At 34.9% G+C, this 20,397-nt stretch overlaps 1 protein-coding gene across 2 annotated transcripts in view; it reads right to left on the minus strand.

Annotated features, from left to right (window-relative positions):
- Window positions 1–12,135: 12,135 nt before the first annotated feature.
- Window positions 12,136–20,397, minus strand: part of LOC111052589 — a 100,173-nt gene continuing 91,911 nt past the window's right edge. For both annotated transcript variants that reach the window (XM_039424749.1, XM_039424750.1), the window contains exons 3-4: window positions 15,953–16,194; window positions 12,136–12,495 (exon numbers count right to left, since the gene is read on the minus strand). In XM_039424749.1, the coding sequence (XP_039280683.1) occupies window positions 12,373–12,495; window positions 15,953–16,194 (365 nt within the window). In that variant the 3' untranslated portion in view covers window positions 12,136–12,372. The remainder of the gene's footprint in view (window positions 12,496–15,952; window positions 16,195–20,397) is intronic.

The raw sequence follows: 20,397 nt of genomic DNA on the forward strand, positions 1-20,397 counted from the left end.
CATGATCAGCCTCTTATGGATGAGAAAAACTCGAAATAAATTGGATTCAGTGGCGTATCCAGGGGGGAAAAGGGGATGTATCACCCTCCGAAATGAAATCTGATTTTTTGTGGCTGGATCAGCCACAATAATTAGCATCTAGTATCATATTTACGTTATATTGCACTATGTAAGTCGAGAAATATTTAAGGGATGAGAGAATAGCACTGCAATAGCAATGATAATAATAATGAGCTTTTTTCTTATAGACTGTGACGAGTGGTCTAGTGCGTAGGGACTATCTAGTCCCTAGGGGATAGAGAAACTAGAGATAGCACTTCAAAGTTAGATCACTTTTTACCATCTATTATAATAAAGAAATGCAATATATAGCTTATATTGCTATAGTTGATTATAGTTTATTCAGTTCCATGCATATCCTAAAAGAAAGCTCAAGCAGCTTCTTCTAGAGTACACCCGAAAATTTCAGTTATGATGAACGCGAGAGTAGTTTCTGGGAGGTTGACAGGTTTCTTCAGTTGACAGGAGGGACACATCCCTCTAATATTTGAGAAAAAATGTTTATCCTCCCCCAAAACAAATCAAATAAAAATCAGGTACCGTAAATTTAAAAAAAATGTTAATCAAGTTAAAACCAAGCCTACTAGTAGTTCTGTGAACAGTAGACCTCACGCAGTATTCTCATCCACAAGTACCTGATTGAAACTATAGACCTTATGGAAATACATCAATAGACTGGCTTCTCCACACATCTGTGTAATCACTTGTCAGCTGATTTAAGATGAATAATCCTATAGTCTGATTTTTACTCTAATATTGGCGTATGAAGGAGGCTCCTTTTTCCTTTTATATTATTCTTGAAATGCAAAATTTCCAAAAACCTTGTATGTACGTCGACGCGCAATTAAAAAAGGAACATACCTGCCAAATTCCATGAAAATCTATTACCGAATTTCGCCGTAAATGCGCAACATATAAACATATAAACATTAAGAGAAATGCCAAACGGTCGACTTGAATCTTAGACCTTACTTCGCTCGGTCAATAAAGTTGGTTGAAATGATGCTTTGCAACTAATTTACAGAGTATGCTAATCTGTATCATCTGAATAGAGTAATAACAACGTTCTCCTCTGAGGAAATACTCCTGAATGATCTCAGATATTTGAATAAGAAAAAATTGATCTCACATGAGATTGCTGCTTCCAACATTTGAGTTTAGAAATTTTAGAACTGGAGAATCCTCAGCAGAAATTGTTGGGATTTCAACTGCTCTTTTCTCTCTATTATTAACAGATGAAACAAGTAGGATAGCTTTTCTTCAAGACGTCGATACCGGAATTTCAAACCCTCAAGGCTTGCAGTATTAGAACATTCCTCAACCACTGGTGGAAGGACTCTTCAGTTGTTTAAGAGGGCGATCCAAGACAGTTTGTTTTTCATTATTATTGAATTCATTTTTTGATCAGAATGTTCTGTGAACCCTCTGCTTCTAATAATAATATTGATTTTGTACTGTATTTGTACTATTTAGAACATGAACAGAGTTTATTCACTTGGAAATGTACGTTATGATTGTTTGCAAGTCAAACCTCTATTTATTTTGACTTACTTGTTTTATCTTTTCATTAAAATTCAGGAACCAGATAGAATTAATTACTCCCCAATTACTCTCAGCCTTGTTTGATGCTTGTTATGATGTGGAAAAATTATAGTTATCGTACACAATGTTGAAGATCTATTCTTCATTATTTTATCATGACTTGCAGTTAACTTTTCATGAAAACTCAGGAACCAGATAGGAATAACCACTCCCCAATTATTCTCAGCCTTGTTTGATGCCTGTTATGATGTGGAAAAATTATAGGTAGCCTACACTAATGTTGAAGACCTATTCTGATTTAACTGTTGGATAATGAATTTTGTAACAAATCTTCAGAAAGTATTTTACAGTGAGTGCAAATTTTTTTATTATGAGTTGAACAATTGAAAGTGTGTAAAGAATACATCATTACAAGTTAAATAATGATAAAGTGTGTAATAATCAATTACTTATTATAAGGTAAAAAATTGGAAATCTGCATCTCATATTTATTTTTGGACGAAAGTTGAGCTTAAACTTCTCACAGAAGAAACATAACCTATTTTGCTCGCAATCGACAGATAAGATTAAGCAGGGAACGTTTCTTTTGTATGCATGCGCGAGTGAAACGGATTGCATGAAACAAGTTTCATGAAAGAGGGCTTCACGAAATGCGTTTCTCCGGTTTGCATCCCGCCTAACATTTCATGATCAGCCTCTTATGGATGAGAAAAACTCGAAATAAATTGGATTCAGTGGCGTATCCAGGGGGGAAAAGGGGATGTATCACCCCCCGAAATGAAATCTGATTTTTTGTGGCTGGATCAGCCACAAAAATTAGCATCTAGTATCTGTTAATAGGACAAGCATGAGTGTTGATAAATTTGGATGTCATTTGAGTAGAAAACAAGAGGCTGAAGAATTATATTACAGAATATAGTTGAGTTTAGCAAAAATATTTTTATACCACAGAATGCTGATCTAAATAATATGAAACGATGGATGTATTTAACTGATTCAAACTTACTCCACCCTCTTCAACAAATAAATTCAAATTTTGGTATGAATTAAACCGATAAGAGTGTTCAAGAGAATTTTTTACACCTAGGTAAGTCCTACATTCCTTCTGAAATGTATTATCAACTGGAACTGGAAAATTCTCAGATTTGTAATCCAATCAAGAATACAAATTTTTGGTTGAAATTCATTTTCAAATTAATAAAAAACTTGTAAAAAAGTACTGATCTTAATTAGTCATAGTAGTTTACAAAATTATAATACAATTATAAAACAAACATTTTTCCCTACTGGAATCTAAGGTTATAAAGATCAACTGTTAGTTCTTTCTTACCAAGAAAATCAATAAGTTCAGTTTGAATTTTGATGAGTAGTTTTGTTCAACTGTTCAATGAAATTCAGAAGTTGTTTCAAAGAGTCAAAAAACTATTTATACTGTGGGGACTCGAACCTGGAGCTTCAAATTGATAAGCTGCATCAGACCACAAAAACTTGCTTGAGAACATGTTGATCAAAACAAACTCATAAGTTTGCTATCACTAAATCCATCACTTTAAATCATTTTATAAATAATTGGATTGAACTTACAATGAAAATATTATCCAATAACTGCAAACTATTAATAGCAAGCAATGCAATAACAAGCAATTGGTTGGGCCAAGAATGAAGATTTGAAAATAATGAAAACAATATCAAATTCACAATGCCTTATTGGGAGATTAATTTAAAATATCCACATTACTCAAAGTAGCTCTTGGTAATCTATCACAACATAATGATAATTACTAATTTTGGTGAAGTTGTAACTTATTATCTATTCTTGTGAAGCAAATTTATGAGTTCGTTTTGATCAACATTTCCCCAAGCAAATAATAGTGATGTAGTTGATAGCGTTGCAAACTCTAATCTGGAGTCTTGTGTTCATATCCCAGTGATTAGAGAAATTTTTCTGTAACTTGAAAATCCAATATTACACAAATATAATTATGATAAACATAATTATTGTTAAATAATTGAATAGAATACTGATGTAAATAGTTGTTAAATAATTAAATTATAAATAAATCAATTGGTTTTAATCATATTATTATATAAAGTGGAACAATTGAATTAGGCCACACCCCCTGGGGGGGGAATGAATTAAACCACACCTCTTTGGGTGGGGGCGAATTGAATTAGGCCACGCCCCCCCCCTAATAAAAATATTTTCCTCAGTGTTTAATAGAAATTCTTGCTGTAAACATCTCCTCCCTGGCCTATAAATACAGAGCTCATTCCAACAGAGAATTCAGTTGGGGTGGGGTGGCGGTTGAGATAACATCTCTCAACCTTGACCTTAACCTGACCTTGACCTTGAATTTGACCTTGACCTTGGATTCGACCTTAACCTTGAATTTGACCTTGAATTTTACCTTGACCTAGAATTTGACCTTGACCTTGAATTCGACCTTGACCTTGAATTTGACCTTAAATTTGACCTCAATCCTGTTCTGTATAACATTATCAATTAATTTCCACAGACCTGTTCAAACATGTCTGTTATCAATTCTCTCAATTTTCACAGACCTGTTCAAACATGTCTTTTATCAGTTCACTAGATTTTCACAGACCTGTTCAAACATGTTTGTGGAACTGGATAAAATTACTATAAATACTGGGCCCATTCCAACAGAGAATTCAGTGGTTGGGGGGTGGTGGTTGAGATAGCATCTCTCAACCTTGACCTGACCTTGACCTTGACCTGACCTTGACCTTGAATTCGACCTTGACCTTGAATTCGACCTTGACCTTGAATTCGACCTTGAATTTGACCTTGACCTTGAATTTGACCTTGACCTTGAATTTGACCTTGAATTCGACCTTGACCTTGAATTCGACCTTGACCTTGACCTTGACCTTCGTGTTAAATTGATGCTCAATCGGCACAAATACCCTACTACTATGTAAGTCGAGGAATGTATAATAAGGGATGAGAGAATATCACTGTAATAGCAATGATAATAATAATGAGCTATTTTCTTATTGACAGTGACGAGTGGTCTAGTGCGTGGGGACTATCTAGTCTCTAGGGGATAGAGAAACTAAAGATAGCACTTCAAAGATAGATCACTTTTTACCATCTATTGTTATAAAGAAATGCAATATATAGCTTATATTGCTCTAGTTGATTATAGTTTATTCAGTTCCATGCATATCCTAAAACAAAGCTCCAGCAGCTTCTTCTAGAGTACACCCGAAAATTTCAGTTATGATGAACGCGAGAGTAGTTTCTGGGAGGTTGACAGGTTTCTTCAGTTGACAGGAGGGACACATCCCTCTAATATTTGAGAAAAAATGTTTATCCTCCCCCCAAAACAAATCAAATAAAAATCAAGTACCGCAAATTTAAAAAAAATGTTAATCAAGTTAAAACCAAGCCTACTAGTAGTTCTGTGAACAGTAGACCTCACGCAGTACTCTCATCCACAAGTACCTGATTGAAACTATAGACCTTATGGAAATACATCAATAGACTGGCTTCTCCACACATCTGTGTAACCACTTGTCAGCTGATTTATGATGAATAATCCTATAGTCTGATTTTTACTCTAATATTGGCGTATGAAGGAGGCTCCTTTTTCCTTTTATATTATTCTTGAAATGCAAAATTTCCAAAAACCTTGTATGTACGTCGACGCGCAATTAAAAAAAGGAACATACCTGCCAAATTCCATGAAAATCTATTACCGAATTTCGCCGTAAATGCGCAACATATAAACATAAGGAGAAATGCCAAACGGTCGACTTGAATCTTAGACCTCACTTCGCTCGGTCAATAAAGTTGGTTGAAATGATGCTTTGCAACTAAATTTACAGAGTATGCTAATCTGTATCATCTGAAATAGAGTAATAACAACGTTCTCCTCTGAGGAAATACTCCTGGATGATCTCAGATATTTGAATAAGAAAAAATTAATCTCACATGAGATTGCTGCTTTTAACATTTGAGTTTAGAAATTGTAGAACTGGAGAATCCTCAGCAGAAATTGTTGGGATCTCAACTGCTCTCTTCTCTTTATTATTAACAGATGAAACAAGTAGGATAGCTTTTCTTCGAGACGTCGATACCGGAATTTCAAACCCTCAAGGCTTGCAGTATTAGAACATTCCTCAACCACTGGTGAAAGGACTCTTCAGTTGTTTAAAAGGGCGATCCAATACAGTTTGTTTTTCATTATCACTGAATTCATTTTTGGATCAGAATGTTCTGTGAACCTTCTATTTCTAATAATAATAATAATGATTCTGTAATGTATTAGTACTATTTTGAACATGAACAGAGTTTATTTATTTGGAAATGTACTGTTTGGTTGTTTGCAAGTCAAACCTCTATTTATTTTGACTTACATGAGTTATCTTTTCATGAAAATTCAGGAACCAGATAGGAATAATCACTCATCAATCATTCTCAGCTCTATTTGATGCTCGTTATGATGTGAAAAAATTATAGTTACACAATGTTGAAGATCTATTCTTCTTAATTTTATCATGACTTGTTATCTTTTCATGAAAACTCAGGAACCAGATAGGAATAACAACTCCCCAATTATTCTCAGCCTTGTTTGATGCCTGTTATGATGTGGAAAAATTATAGGTAGCCTACACTAATGTTGAAGACCTATTCTGATTTAACTGTTGGATAATGAATTTTGTACTTATATTTTGTAACAAATCTTCAGAAAGTATTTTACAGTGAGTGCAAATTTTTTTTATATGAGTTGAACAATTGAAAGTGTGTAAAGAATACATCATTACAAGTTAAATAATGATAAAGTGTGTAATAATCAATTACTTATTATAAGGTAAAAAATTGGAAATCTGCAAATAATTATTATTGAGTGTGTAATCCAATAATATTGGTTTTGAGAAGTTTTGTAAAATTTCTCATTCATCCAACCAACTTAAAACATGGAATGAATGTTTATTCAATTATGCCTATTTTTGGTTCATGAAGCGTCTATTTAATTAGAACTGATTTGATAATAATTATTGCTCATGTGTAGGCTAATAAGAAGTAATTTTGTCTATCCTTATTAACAATGGGAACCATCTTTATATGGTTCATTACTGTCAAAGCATGGTTGATATTGCATCCTTGTCAAAAAATCTCACCATCACAGTCCAATGTATTGTAGTTATGAGTATTAAGTTCACGTATTTTTTTATAAAATTTGACAGACAGACAATTTCATGTTACATGTCATTAATTATCACAATCCGTGATAAATTTGCAAATTGAAAAGTTATACCCTAATAAATTTTATTGTAGATTAATAATATTATTGTTAAAAAAACATTTAGTTTAAAGGCGGATTCTCATTTTTATCAGTATCAAATACGTGACCGGTACAGTGAGAATATTATTCCCATAAGTTTTAATCGGGCGATTCATACTCGCTCGGCTGGACTGAGTGAGAATAGTCTCATTAGAACTCATGGAAATTATATTTTCACTGTAACGGTGACTGACTCTGATCAAAGAGGATTCTATGCCCATCCTCTTTGAGGCCCAAGAAAAGAGGACAAAAGAGGCCCATCCTCTTTGCCCTGATACTATAGGTTTGTGTAGGAATCCAATTTTAATGTAGTACAGTATCATATTATCCAATTAATATTTATTTATTTATACATTGATAGATTCAATATCATTCTCAACTATGAATGATTGAGAAAGGAACAACAGGCTTAAAGCCCAAAACTGTTCCTTTTCCAAATATGGATAGAAATTTGCACAACTGTAGCACAAAGTATGTGCAATTTTTTTTTATTTCTTGTTGAAATCTGACTCACTCTGGTTCGCTTTCTCCAAAAATTTGAATTCAGATTCTAGTTTGAACCACCTAGACTTAATTGAAACACATTATATTATAAATGCAATTGTTAGAAAATTAGTATGTATATGTCTACAAAGCTGTCATTAGTATTGTCTATTTTACTTCATCTCCACTTTGTACTGTATGCGAAATATTGATGCTATGTTGTATTGTATATCGTTAAAGAAGTCTGTATATTTTATTGTTTTTTCGCCAAAATAGAACTTATTATTATCATTTTCATTTCATCACATTACTATGTGATTTTTTCATGAAAATCGGTCTATGACAAGACTTTGATGAATTATTCTGCTGCTGCGTTTAAAGGTGCGTACAGACTTTCGCTCTGCTCCGCAACCGAACGTCACTCCAGCAGAGCGATTGATGATCGACCGGGGAACGCGAGAAGATCTAACATCTTCCGTAACGTTCATGATGGGTGCGACTGCAGAGCGGGGGCGGAGCGACTGTGGTACGATGGAGGAACGAGGACGGTACGAGGGCGGAGCGTGCTCGGTGTGGGTTGGAAGCGCGTATATGTGTACGCAGCTTCAGAATGCCCTAACCATTGATACAGTGTTGAGCATCACTGCCTTCTGCATCAAGTAGATCTTGTTTCTCGAGGCACCCAGATGACATAGGTTTGCAGTCACTTTTTTTCCCATCAATCCAACTGCAGATATGATTGGAACAATTTCCACTTTCTCTATGATGATGATGATGATGATGATGATGATTATTATTATTATTATTCAATTATTTCATCACTTACAAAGTGAGCATTTTTTATTGTAACCTAAGTCGGCCATTGGCAAGACTTTGGTACATCTCTATTCTGTCAAATTTAAAAAGGATCCAATCATTGATACCGTGCTGAGTACAACCGCCTTTTGAATTCCATGTTTTGCACTCTGAGACACTAAGGCGACTGAGGTTCGCTGAAACCTTCTGCCTGATCACTCCAACAGTAGAGATAATTACAGGGACAGTTAGTTGTAACTTTATTCTGCTTCCAGACATCCCTGATTTCAGCAGCCAGGGGGAGATACTTGGATATTTTCTCATTGTAATATTGTTCCAAGTTGTGGCAACATTATTATTATTATTATGATTTGAATTAAAAATTATTATTCTGGGATCACTGATTGATTATATCAATGTACTATTTCTATGGGGTTTTTTTAATATAATGTAAAACTTGACTCCTCAAGTCAAACCTTCTTTAGAAGGTTTTGGAGAATTTATAATTCGTCTGGTTTATAATATTTGAAATTTTCCACTGAAAAGGAATCTTCTTATCTTTTGTCATTCTTGCTTTTTTATTATTGTTCATTTGTTTTGTTTGTAAGATTTCTTTTTATAAGTTTATTTTTCATTTTTGTTTGTTATATTTTCTAAAATAAACTCCCTTCTACCAGGACGAAGGAAAAAGGAAAAGGAAAGGAAGGATTATTATTATTATATGTATAATGATTAATTCAATTTGTAAAGCCTATCATTCATGTAATGTGAGAGAAATTTGAATAAAAAGAAAATTATTAAATGCAACCATCCATTGATTGAACGGGTTTAATTGTTGAACAATGTTTGGAGGAAGCGAACCTTAGCCTACATACTGTAATGTGGTCGAGAGTTTTCTGCCTTCCCATCAGAAATACTTCAAAACTCTATTTTAATTTTTTCTTAAAGAAACTGTAGCCTACTAAAATGAAGTCAACATCAAACTCACTCATGTTAAATTCCACTCACAACAATACTAAACTGGTTGCTCTGAGTCTCTCATCCAATATAATTTCTCAGTTTCAGTGTTTTCCAATAATTTCACGCTACTCACACATCAACATGTCAGGAGCAGAGTTCTGAAATTGTTATTTCCAAATATCAGTTTTCACTTCACGTAGGCTATAGTAGCAGAGGAAAGGAAACAGGAATTTATGAATGTGAGCTCAGTTGTTTGGTGTTGGGAGTCACGTGTAGTCTCCACCACTACACTACACTACATCAACCCACCCAGCATCCTGATTAAACTAGAGTTTTCATCTAGTGTAGCGCCGAAATTCAAGAGCTGATTTCAGCTGATGATTTATATATTTCAGGAGCTTGAAAGTTCAATGGAAGTAAAAAATTCCAAGTTTCCAACTACTTATTACAATCTACCAATATAATCTACATATTGGTAGATTGTAATAAGTAGCTGGAAACTTGGAATTTTTTACTTCCATTGAACTTTTGAAATGGAAATAGCTGGAATATAGAGTTTAGAGTGAGAAAAAAATAATTGAATGCTTGGAATCTGCTACTGGTTTGAAAGTTGACTTGAGATTGCAAATATAGCCATGATGCTATCACACGTAGTACGGTAAATATTGTAGGAACATAAGAAGTGTTCATAAGCTAAGCCTACTATAATAATCAGTTCAGTTCTCATTTTGCCTTGCAGCTATTCTCTCATCATTCAAAAATGTTTGAGCAGGTTCGTGTTGATGTCTTGAGGAACCCGAGCCATCAATTACGTTTCGAATTGTTTTTTATGACAAATCATATGTACAAATCTCATAATGTATGATTTAGACTTTTCACTTCAAGTAAATTTTTTTGAAGTCAATTATTGAAGCCTGCAAGTCGTCATTTTAGTGTTGAAACTGAATAAAATTTGTTATTTTATTTAATTCATGCTAATTTCTACAAATTTGGCGATTTTGGTAGGTCCTGCTTTATTAGTTCTATTATCATCTAAAAACGTTTATATTCAGGGCTAACTCAATGTTTTATCTGTAAAGTAATATCAGAGTAACCATTTGAAAACGTTTCAATATAAAATAAAAAAATAGAAACGTTCTAAAAGGTATAACTCTGGTATTATTTTACAAATAGTTTTATCATATTTTTGGCAGGGGAAGGTCAATAAATAAATATCAAACTACTTACCAATATGAACCACAGTTCATTTGAATCAATAAAAAACTTTCACCATATATTTATTCACTTTTTTACATTGACATCACATCGAAAATATGCTAATCTCTAGAATAAGACTTTGATATTCATAATAATTTTATTTTAATTTCAATTACAGCTTGAAGAAGATTCTAAACATTTACAGCATGTATTGGGAAGAACATAATTAATTCAGGTAGGTATGGATAGGAATATAATAGTGAAGTTGAATATTGATTGGAGAAATACAATTTTGAGTACCGTAGATCAAAAATGTTGAACAACGTCCAATAGAGCATGATCTAAATTCAGATTGCGAATCAACACAAATTGATTTTATCATTGTTGAGTCGAGTAGGCCTACTAGTAGTATTGATAGTGAAAACAATGTTAGGATAAAATATATTATTATTGGAATGAACATTATTTTCCTTTAGGAATAAAATTGCTTTGTTTGAATTACTTCAGAATGCCAATTCACCTTTTCGAAATAAGTGTATGATTCATTATCAATTTTCATATAAATATTCTAACAAAACAGAGGGAATGAATACAATGCAATAAGTTTATCCCATTATAATAAAGTAGATAGTCAGTTTTCAACAATTTTCCACTGGATCCATCAATTAATAAATTTCAAACATCTATTAATATTGGATGAAGCACATTAATTTCATTACAGTTATGTCAATTTATCGATTTTATTGTATCAAGTTTTTAAAATTTTCGAATAAGCTGTTAAGACACAAGAATTGACAACCGTTAGGATGGCTGGGAGATACAAGTATTGAATATTATCGAATCAATTTCAACAATCTTTTCTTTGATCAGTATTGTAAGAATGGGTGAATTCATAGAACAACAGACAATTTGAATATTCTTGTATGGATGGGAATATCCATTAAAATACAAATAGATAATCAATTTAAATAAAATTCGGTGAAGAATTGAAATGGAGGAGTTGTTGACAGTGAGATTGGAGACAGTGGATATTCAAATAAGAGATCATTTACAGGTACAGATGGATGCATCAGTTAAATTAAAATACCAGTTCAGCAACTGAATTATCATCTTGAAGTTAGTGAATATGAAGGATTAAAGTTGCAATAAATTTGCCAGTTAGAATACAATTTAAGTCTAGCAACTGAAGTATCATCACAAAGATGGTGCATATGAAGGATTAAAGTTGAAATGGATTCATCAATTAAAATAAAAGTTTAGCAACTGAAGTATCATCACGAAGATTGTGGATATGGTAGATTAAAGTTGAAATAGATTCATCAATTAAAATACAATACTAGTTTAGCAACTGAAGTCTCATCACGAAGATTGTGAATATGGAAGATTAAAGTTAAAATAGTTTCATCAATTGGAATACAATACTAGTTTAGCAACTGAAGTATCATCACGAAGATTGTGAATATGGAAGATTAAAGTTAAAATAGATTCATCAATTAAAGGTACAATACAAGTTTAGCAACTGAAATATCAGCACTAAGATAGTGAATATTGTAGGATATTCTTATAAGATATCCTTATTATGTAGGAGAAAAGTTACAATATATGCAAAAATTAAAATACAATACCAGTTCAGCAACAGAATTATCACTAAGATAGTGGTTATGAAGTTAAAATAAATGCATCAATTGGAGCACCATGTTGTGACAATTGAGGGGAGGAAGACAGCAGAGTTGGGTGTTTGTGGGGGACGGGGGGAGAATTGAGGGGTCATTAGCATCAGTCATCATCTTAGTCACGTTATTTAGTTGCAAAGACAATTGAAATATTGTACTATTCTATTGTCTTTCAATAGAAAGTAGTACTATTCTATTGTCATTCAATAGAATACTGTACTACTCCATTGGCTTTCAATAGAAAGTTGTACTATTCTATTGTCATTCAATAGAAAGTTGTACTATTCTATTGTCTTTCAATAGAATATTGTACTATTCTGTTGTCTTTGGGCGTGGTGGTTGCGCATCGTTCACTTGCGACGGCCGAGAAAGCGGATGTTGGTGAAGATTGCGCGCGCAGGTCGACGACGGTTGCAGAAGCTGACTGTGCGCGACAAATTCCCCTCTCTCGCCTCGTGCAGTGCGACCAGTAGCTGAAATTAGATAGAATGTTTTAAAATTTAATAAAAAGTTTATAAGCTGGATAGAATAGAATCATTTCATTGAAATTAATAGTAGGTTAACCCGTTTTTGAAAAAATTTCAACGACACTACAGTCTAACTTTTGAATATTAGTGTTATTAAAACTAGTAGCCTACCTACTCACATGTGGAAAAACTCGAAAGCGCTCCACATGTGAGTACTAGTTAATAACTTATATCCAAAAATTAGACTGTAGTGTCGTTGAAAATTGTTCAAAAACGGATTATTACTTGCATTTTTTCATGGATCTTGAAATAGATGAGAATGAATAAGTTAACATTCAAGTAGTATAGAAATTAAATGGAATGTTAGAAAACAGAGTAAAACTTAATGGATGGTTTTTAAGCAGTAGCTGAATAGAAAATAATGAAACATTCAAGTAGTCCTATCAAAATACTCTGTTGAATTTATTCATTTACAAAGGCAAATTTTTACAATTACTTCCAGCCTAGGTGATGATGAAAGTAAATTCGTCTGACTTTTGTTGATGAAGAGTCCCTTGCGGGAAAGACTCACTTCGCCTGAATATTATGATTCAAGCCATCAGTGGGCCGTTCACGATTGTCATAGTTCAGCCGAGACAATTCAAGGTTTCCATCCGATAACACAGGAGTGAGCTGGTCAAAAACTTTTGGTGATGAGCGGGTTTAAACCCGGGATCTCTAGGCTGCTACGCAATCACTCTATATATAAGCACTCTCACGGATATCAGCACGATCACGGATGCCTCCAATTCGTGCTGATCCGGTTTTCCATCAAGAAACAACGATTAATATTCTATCAGATATACTTAATGCTTTTATTGACTCTTTATCACAAATGACAATTTATTGCCAGGTACGGATGGAATTAAATAGAGAATGCATTTATTCAAATGCTAATTAATATATAACTATTATTCAACGAAAATCCCAAATAAATGCCTCAAATCACCCCGAAGACCTCTGCTTCTGCAGACCTTGACAACAGGGTTAACAGCTAGATGGAAATTCGATGAGAACTACTATCCAAAAATTAGTTGCCAGCCCGGGAATCGAACCCGGTACCTCCCAATTGCCAGTCAGGAATGCTTACCCTTACACCAAACTGACAATCTCTGGATAGCAGCGCTCATTTTATACGAAGCCAAAGCGGTCAACCAGTTACGGATGGAATTAAATAGAGAATGCATTTATTCACTCTAAGAATAGACTAAGAGAAATTAATGTTAATCAAGGAGTTAGACAAGGGTGTAGTTTATCGCCTACTTTATTCAACATTTACATTGACGACATTTTCAGAGAATGGAAATACAGAGTAGATTTAGGTATTAAATTAAGTGAAGACGTTTACCTGAACGCACTATTGTTCGCGGATGACCTTTGGATAATACAAGAAAATGAAGATAGCCTCCAAAAGTCAGTCCATGTACTAAATGAAATATGCAAGGGTTATAATTTCAGGATTTCTCAAAGTAAGACAAAAATTATGGCATTCACTGGCAAGTATCCCACACGATCAAAGATAGTTATTGATAACAAGGTATTAGAGCAAGTGTCACAATACTGCTATCTTGGTTGTGATATCAGTTTCAAAGATGATTTAGATGTTGAAAGGAAAATCGGAAAATTCCAATCGATATGTGGTAACATCAGCAGAACTTTAGGGAAGAAAGCGAGGAAAGAAACTATAATGAAGTTCTACAGAGTGATGGCTGCCCCTGTTCTCCTGTATGGAAGTGAATCATGGATCACCACGAAATCACAGGAGAGCAGGCTGCAGGCAGCAGAAATGAGATTCCTACGCAGAACGAAGGGCTGTGACAGACGAGACCACATAAGAAATGAAGAAATAAGAAGAGAATTGGGTGCCTTCAACATGAATGAAAAAGTTGTATGTCATCGAAACGAGTGGAGGGAACATATTATAAGAATGCCAACGGAAAGAATTCCTTTAAAAATTTTAAATTACCATCCGATAGGAAAAAGAGACATTGGTAGACCTCGGAAAAGATGGCAATAGGGGAAATCAAATAAGAATATAGGAAAAGCTGATAAAGAAATTCAAAATTAATAACATTTTATACTTGTATAAGCTATAAATTTTAGATATAATATATTCCTCAAAAACATTTAGATTTTTTGTAGAATGCTGTTGTGAGTCGGAACAGGCAAAAGCCTAATCCATGAAGGCAAGAAGAAGAAGAAGATGCATTTATTCAAATGCTAATTAATATATAACTATTATTTAACGAAAATCCCAAATGAATGCTGCAAATCACCCCGAAGACCTCTGCTTCTGCAGACATTGACAACAGGGTTAACAGCTAGATGGAAATTCGATGAGAATTAAAAAATTAGTTGCCAGCCCGGGAATCGAACCCGGTACCTCCCAATTGCCAGTCAGGAATGCTTACCCTTACACCAAACTGGCAATCTCTGGATAGCAGCGCTCATTTTATACGAAGCCAAAGCGGCCAACCAGTTACGGATGGAATTAAATAGAGAATGCATTTATTCAAATGCTCATTAATATATAACTATTATTCAACGAAAATCCCAAATAAATGCTGCAAATCACCCCGAAGACCTCTGCTTCTGCAGACATTGACAACAGGGTTAACAGCTAGATGGAAATTCGATGAGAACTACTATCCAAAAATTAGTTGCCAGCCGTATGTTGGATAGTAGTTCTCATCGAATTTCCATCTAGCTGTCAACCCTGTTGTCAATGTATGCAGAAACAGAGGTCTTCGGGGTGATTTGCAGCATTTATTTAGGATTTTCGTTAAATAATAGTTATATATTAATTAGCATTTGAATAAATGCATTCTCTATTTAATTCCATCTGTAACTGGTTGGCCGCTTTGGCTTCGTATAACGATTCCCGGGCTGGCAACTAATTTTTGGATAGTAGTTCTCATCGAATTTCCATCTAGCTGTTAACCCTGTTGTCAATGTCTGCAGAAGCAGAGGTCTTCGGGGTGATTTGCAGCATTTATTTGGGACTTTCGTTAAATAATAGTTATATTATTGGCAGGTCTTGCAAGACCCATATCTACCATAAAAGGCAGTGGAGATATGAAAATTATTAGCCACTTTGTTGTCCTATTATTCTCAATGACTTAATAGCTTGAAGCTCACTGTATAGTTCATTTTTAAGTATAGTGATTATGGATGAGTGTCTGGCAGATGAAGAAACATTAAATAATAGTATCTTATATCATCTCATCTAATCTTATCTTATATTGTCTCATTTTATAAGGAGATGATTTCCTTGTTTTGTTTTAATGTGAATGCATTGAAATTTCATAGGAGGGTTAAGTGGGAGAGAGGGTCAGCTGCACCCTAACTTCTCCATCCAGGTTGAAATAAAGGCAGTCTATCCACCTTATATTATGCTATCTAATCGAATCTTATCTTATCTCACCTGAAATACGTCCTCGCGAGACGGGTTGCAAAGATATCCCTCAGGATCGTAGCCACGGTTCTGGCGTTTCCAGGGGTAGCGTCGGTAGTAGCGTGACCGCTTCCACACCTCCGGTCCGCCGACCGGGACATCGTCCAGGGGTCCGGGACCCTCGATGTAGACCAGGGGCGCTTCGGCCGTCTCGTCCTCTAGGAGCTCCGTCAGGTGGGCCGCCAGTCTGTCGAGGGCCACGTCATCTAGATCTAAAAGAGAACAACAAATTTCAATTAGGTTACAAAATTTGACCGTAGAATATAATAACGAGTGACCTGGCTGGCTCAGGTCTGGTGTTAGAGTTTTCAGGTCGCAACTGATCAATTTCAGGGCCTCTGGCATAACGTAACGACTGCTTTTCAGGCAGCCGACGGAATTAACGTGTGCATCCGACACAAGAAACTCTGTGGCGCACTCACACAACTTTCCTTGCCGTTATGAAAATTTACATTATAATTCAAAAATGATCAGCTGACGAGATTGATTCTGCTATTTCGTCCAGTGAATGATTCTCTCACTGCCTCACTCATTAAGTTTGCATTTGATAATCACATTTTCTCGAATTTCGAGCTTATTTATAATTTTTATATGAAAATGTTACTGGACATTCATGCTCAATTTTTTCCACTTGAAATTTATCGTTTAAATTGTATCTGAAGCCTGATGATTTTTGCCATTCAAAATCAAACTTTGCATAGATGGGGCGGAGCTTCAGAAATTTTTACAGATATAAGACTGGTGGCAGTTGATAGAACTTATCAATGACTATTTTAGGTATGAATTTGATCAAAATCGTTGGAGCCGTTTTCGAGAAAATCGCGAAAAACCCTGTTTTTGACTTATCAATGACTATTTTAGGTATGAATTAGATCAAAATCGTTGGAGCCGTTTTCGAGGAAATCGCGAAAAACCCTGTTTTCGTCATTTTAGCCGCCATCTTGGATTGCATTCAATCGAAATTGTTCGTGTCGGATCCTTATATTGTAAGGACCTTAAATTCCAGATTTCAAGTCATTCCGTTAATTGGGAGATGAGATATCGTGTACACAGACATACATACACTCATACACACACACACATATACAGACCAATACCCAAAAACCACTTTTTTAGACTCAGGGGATCTTTAAACGTATAGAAATTTAGAAATTGGGGTACCTTTTTTACCTTTATACCTATGGTAATAGGGCAAGGAAAGAAAAACAAAGTCAGTCAAAAACGCTACGGGCTGCTCTCTCCAAAAACATTGAACTCAAATTCTCGTATGAACCATTAGCTGACCCAATTGAGACACATTATAATAAATGCAACTGCACATTGATTGAACGGATACATTTTATTAAGGGCGGTTTCCAAGCATGAATTCAGCTAAGTTCTAGACTTGAAAGTTCCGGCTTAAAAGTTAAACAATCTTCCGGATATCCCGATGTACCCTAGAATCAGAATACTTGGGTCTGTCTCCATCTATACGAACTTGCCCACGAAACAACTTGAGTAACCCTACTGTTTGGAGAAGGCAACCTTGAGTCGTCTATAGTGAGATCCACGTTATAAGAAATCTGGTGTGGTACACTCAAACAACTTTCCTTGCTCATATTTGAAACTACGATCAGTCTTCTGTATATGTGTATATATAATTGTTTTCAAAGTACTTTTTCTTTGTGTGAATAATTGAGAAATTCGATGATTTTTTTAGTCGTCATTTTTTTAAAGTCGTCAAAACAGCTGTTCTACAGATGAAATATCTCGACTATGTGTTCTTTTTATGAACTGCGCTACCTACCTACCTCATGCACGAGAAGGAGGTTACTAAGTCCATTTTCCAAGGATGGGGTGGACCCCCCATTAGTTTTCCAGAAACGAGACTCATGCCAGTTGATGGAGCTGATAAATAACTACACAGAGTATGAATTTGAAATAAATCAGTCGAGTAATTTATGAGAAAATCGTGAAAAACATGGTTTTTCAGTAATTATCCGCCATTTTTCTCAAGAATATTACGGAGCTCCTGCAATTTTCTCAGAAAATACCATGGATGCTATCCATGGTATAAATTTGAAGAAAATCTTTAGAGCCGTTTTCGAGAAAACCGTGAAAAACATGGTTTTTTAGTAATTATCCGCCATTTTTCTCGAGAATATTACGCAGCTCCTGCAATTTTCCCAGAAATGAGACTCATTTCAGTCAATGAGGCTTATGAATAGCTATCCATGGTATAAATTTGAAGAAAATCGTTAGAGCCGTTTTCGAGAAAACCGTGAAAAACATGGTTTTTTAGTAATTATCCGCCATTTTTTCCGCCATCTTGAATTGAATTCTATTGAATTTCTTATTGTCGGGTCCTCATGGTATAAGGACCTTAAGTTTAAAATTTCAAGTCAATCGGTTAATTAGGAATGGAGTTATCGTGTTCGCAGACATACACACATATATACACACACACACACACACACACACACACACACACACACACACACACACACACAGACCAACACCCAAAAATCATGTTTTTGGACTCAGGGGACCTTGAAACGTATAGAAAACTTGAAATTGGGGTACCTTAATTTTTTTTGGAAAGCGATACTTTCCTTACCTATGGTAGTAGGGCAAGGAAAGTAAAAACATTGAACTCAAATTCTCGTATGAACCATCAGCTGACCCAATTGAGACACATTATAATAAATGCAACTGCACATTGATTGCACGGATATATTTATGAAAGGCCGGTTTCGAGCTTTGAATTTGACTAAGTTCTAGACTTAAAAGTTCCGGCTTTAAAGTTGAACAATCTTTTGGATATCCCGATGTATCCTAGAATCAGAATACTTGGGTATGTCTCCATCTATAAGAGCTTGCCCACGAAATACCATGAGTAACCCTACTGTTTGGAGAAAGCAACCTTGAGTCGTCTATAGTGAGATTTACCTTATAAAAAAGAACAACATATTTCCATGTGGTTATATAACTTGGAAGTCTGTCAAGGGTGACCTCGTCTACAGTCAGATTCACGTTATAAAGTCAGTGTAAATCATAGGAAGACATTGTTGTCATTCTTCCTCTCCACCGCCTTCTATAGTAGATAGATGTGATTCAAGTTATTTCAGTAAATCTGATCTGCTTTCTCGTAGTTGCTGATTCTTGTTAACAATGGTCATTCTTATCTCAAATAATATTTTATACATCAATAAAATTGCGTTTATCTATCTATATATATAAAAGCGAAATGGCACTCACTCACTGACTGACTGACTGACTGACTGACTCACTCACTTACTCACTCACTCACTCGCAGAACTAAAAATCTACCGGACCAAAAACGTTCAAATTTGGAAGATATGTTCAGTTGGCCCTTTAGAGGCGCACTAAGAAATCTTTTGGCAATATTTTAACTCTAAGTGTTGTTTTTAAGGGTTTAAAGTTCGTCTCTTAGCATGTATATTCTTCTTCTCCAAATCTCTTAATTATAATTGAAATTTCCATATCATATGCTATTATAGAACTATAATCTAGATAGAGTACCTCTTCGAAACAGTTGTTAACTGGCAACTAAATTAATAATTTTGTCAGGTTGGCATTAAGTTGAGTTGACTTTGTTAGGTTGGCACCAAGTTGAAGATTTAAATGCATTTATCGCGGAAAAATTGATTGAGCACTGTTACTTCAATCCTGGGAATATTATATTACTAGCCGTCAGGCTCGCTTCGCTCGCCATATCCGTTTAGCCAGACGTTTAGTCTAGACCCCCGACTGGATTGTCCTAACATTTATGATAAAAATGCTCGAATGAAAAATGCAGGCGAGCGAAGCGAGCCTGCTGATCTCATTCCTGGACAATCCAGTCGGGGGTCCAGGGGGCGGAGCTAGTCTGGTTATATAATTTGGAAGTCTGTCAAGAGCAACCTCGTCTATAGTGAGATTCACGTTATAAAGTCAGTGTAAATGAAAGAGAGGCATTTTTGTCATACTTCCTCTCCACCGCCTTCTATAGTAGTTAGATGTGATTCAAGCTATTTCAGTAAATCTGATCTGCTATCTCGTAGTTGCTGATTCTTGTTAACAATGGTCATTCTTATCTCAAATAATATTTTATACATCAATAAAATGGCGTTAATCTGTAATAGAATAGAGGAAAGAATCGACTTATACATGTAAGGGATAAGAAATTCACGAATGAAGAAGCATTACCACATCTGAACTACTAAACTTGAAATTTTGCATATAGATTAAAAATTTACCAAGGATGGTTATAGCCTTTTCTAAATTCTTCAAGATTCCAGTACCTAGGTCCAGTTTTCAATTGGATCCTTGCGGAGCACGGGTTACCTGCTAGTTCGTCAACAAATTGAAAAACTTAAAACTGTTGTGCGCCTTCATGCCACCTCAGTCGAAGTGATTCAGAGAGCTTTTCAGTT

This window comes from Nilaparvata lugens, chromosome 3 (assembly GCF_014356525.2).
Source record: "Nilaparvata lugens isolate BPH chromosome 3, ASM1435652v1, whole genome shotgun sequence".
NCBI classification, from domain to species: Eukaryota; Metazoa; Arthropoda; class Insecta; order Hemiptera; family Delphacidae; genus Nilaparvata; species Nilaparvata lugens.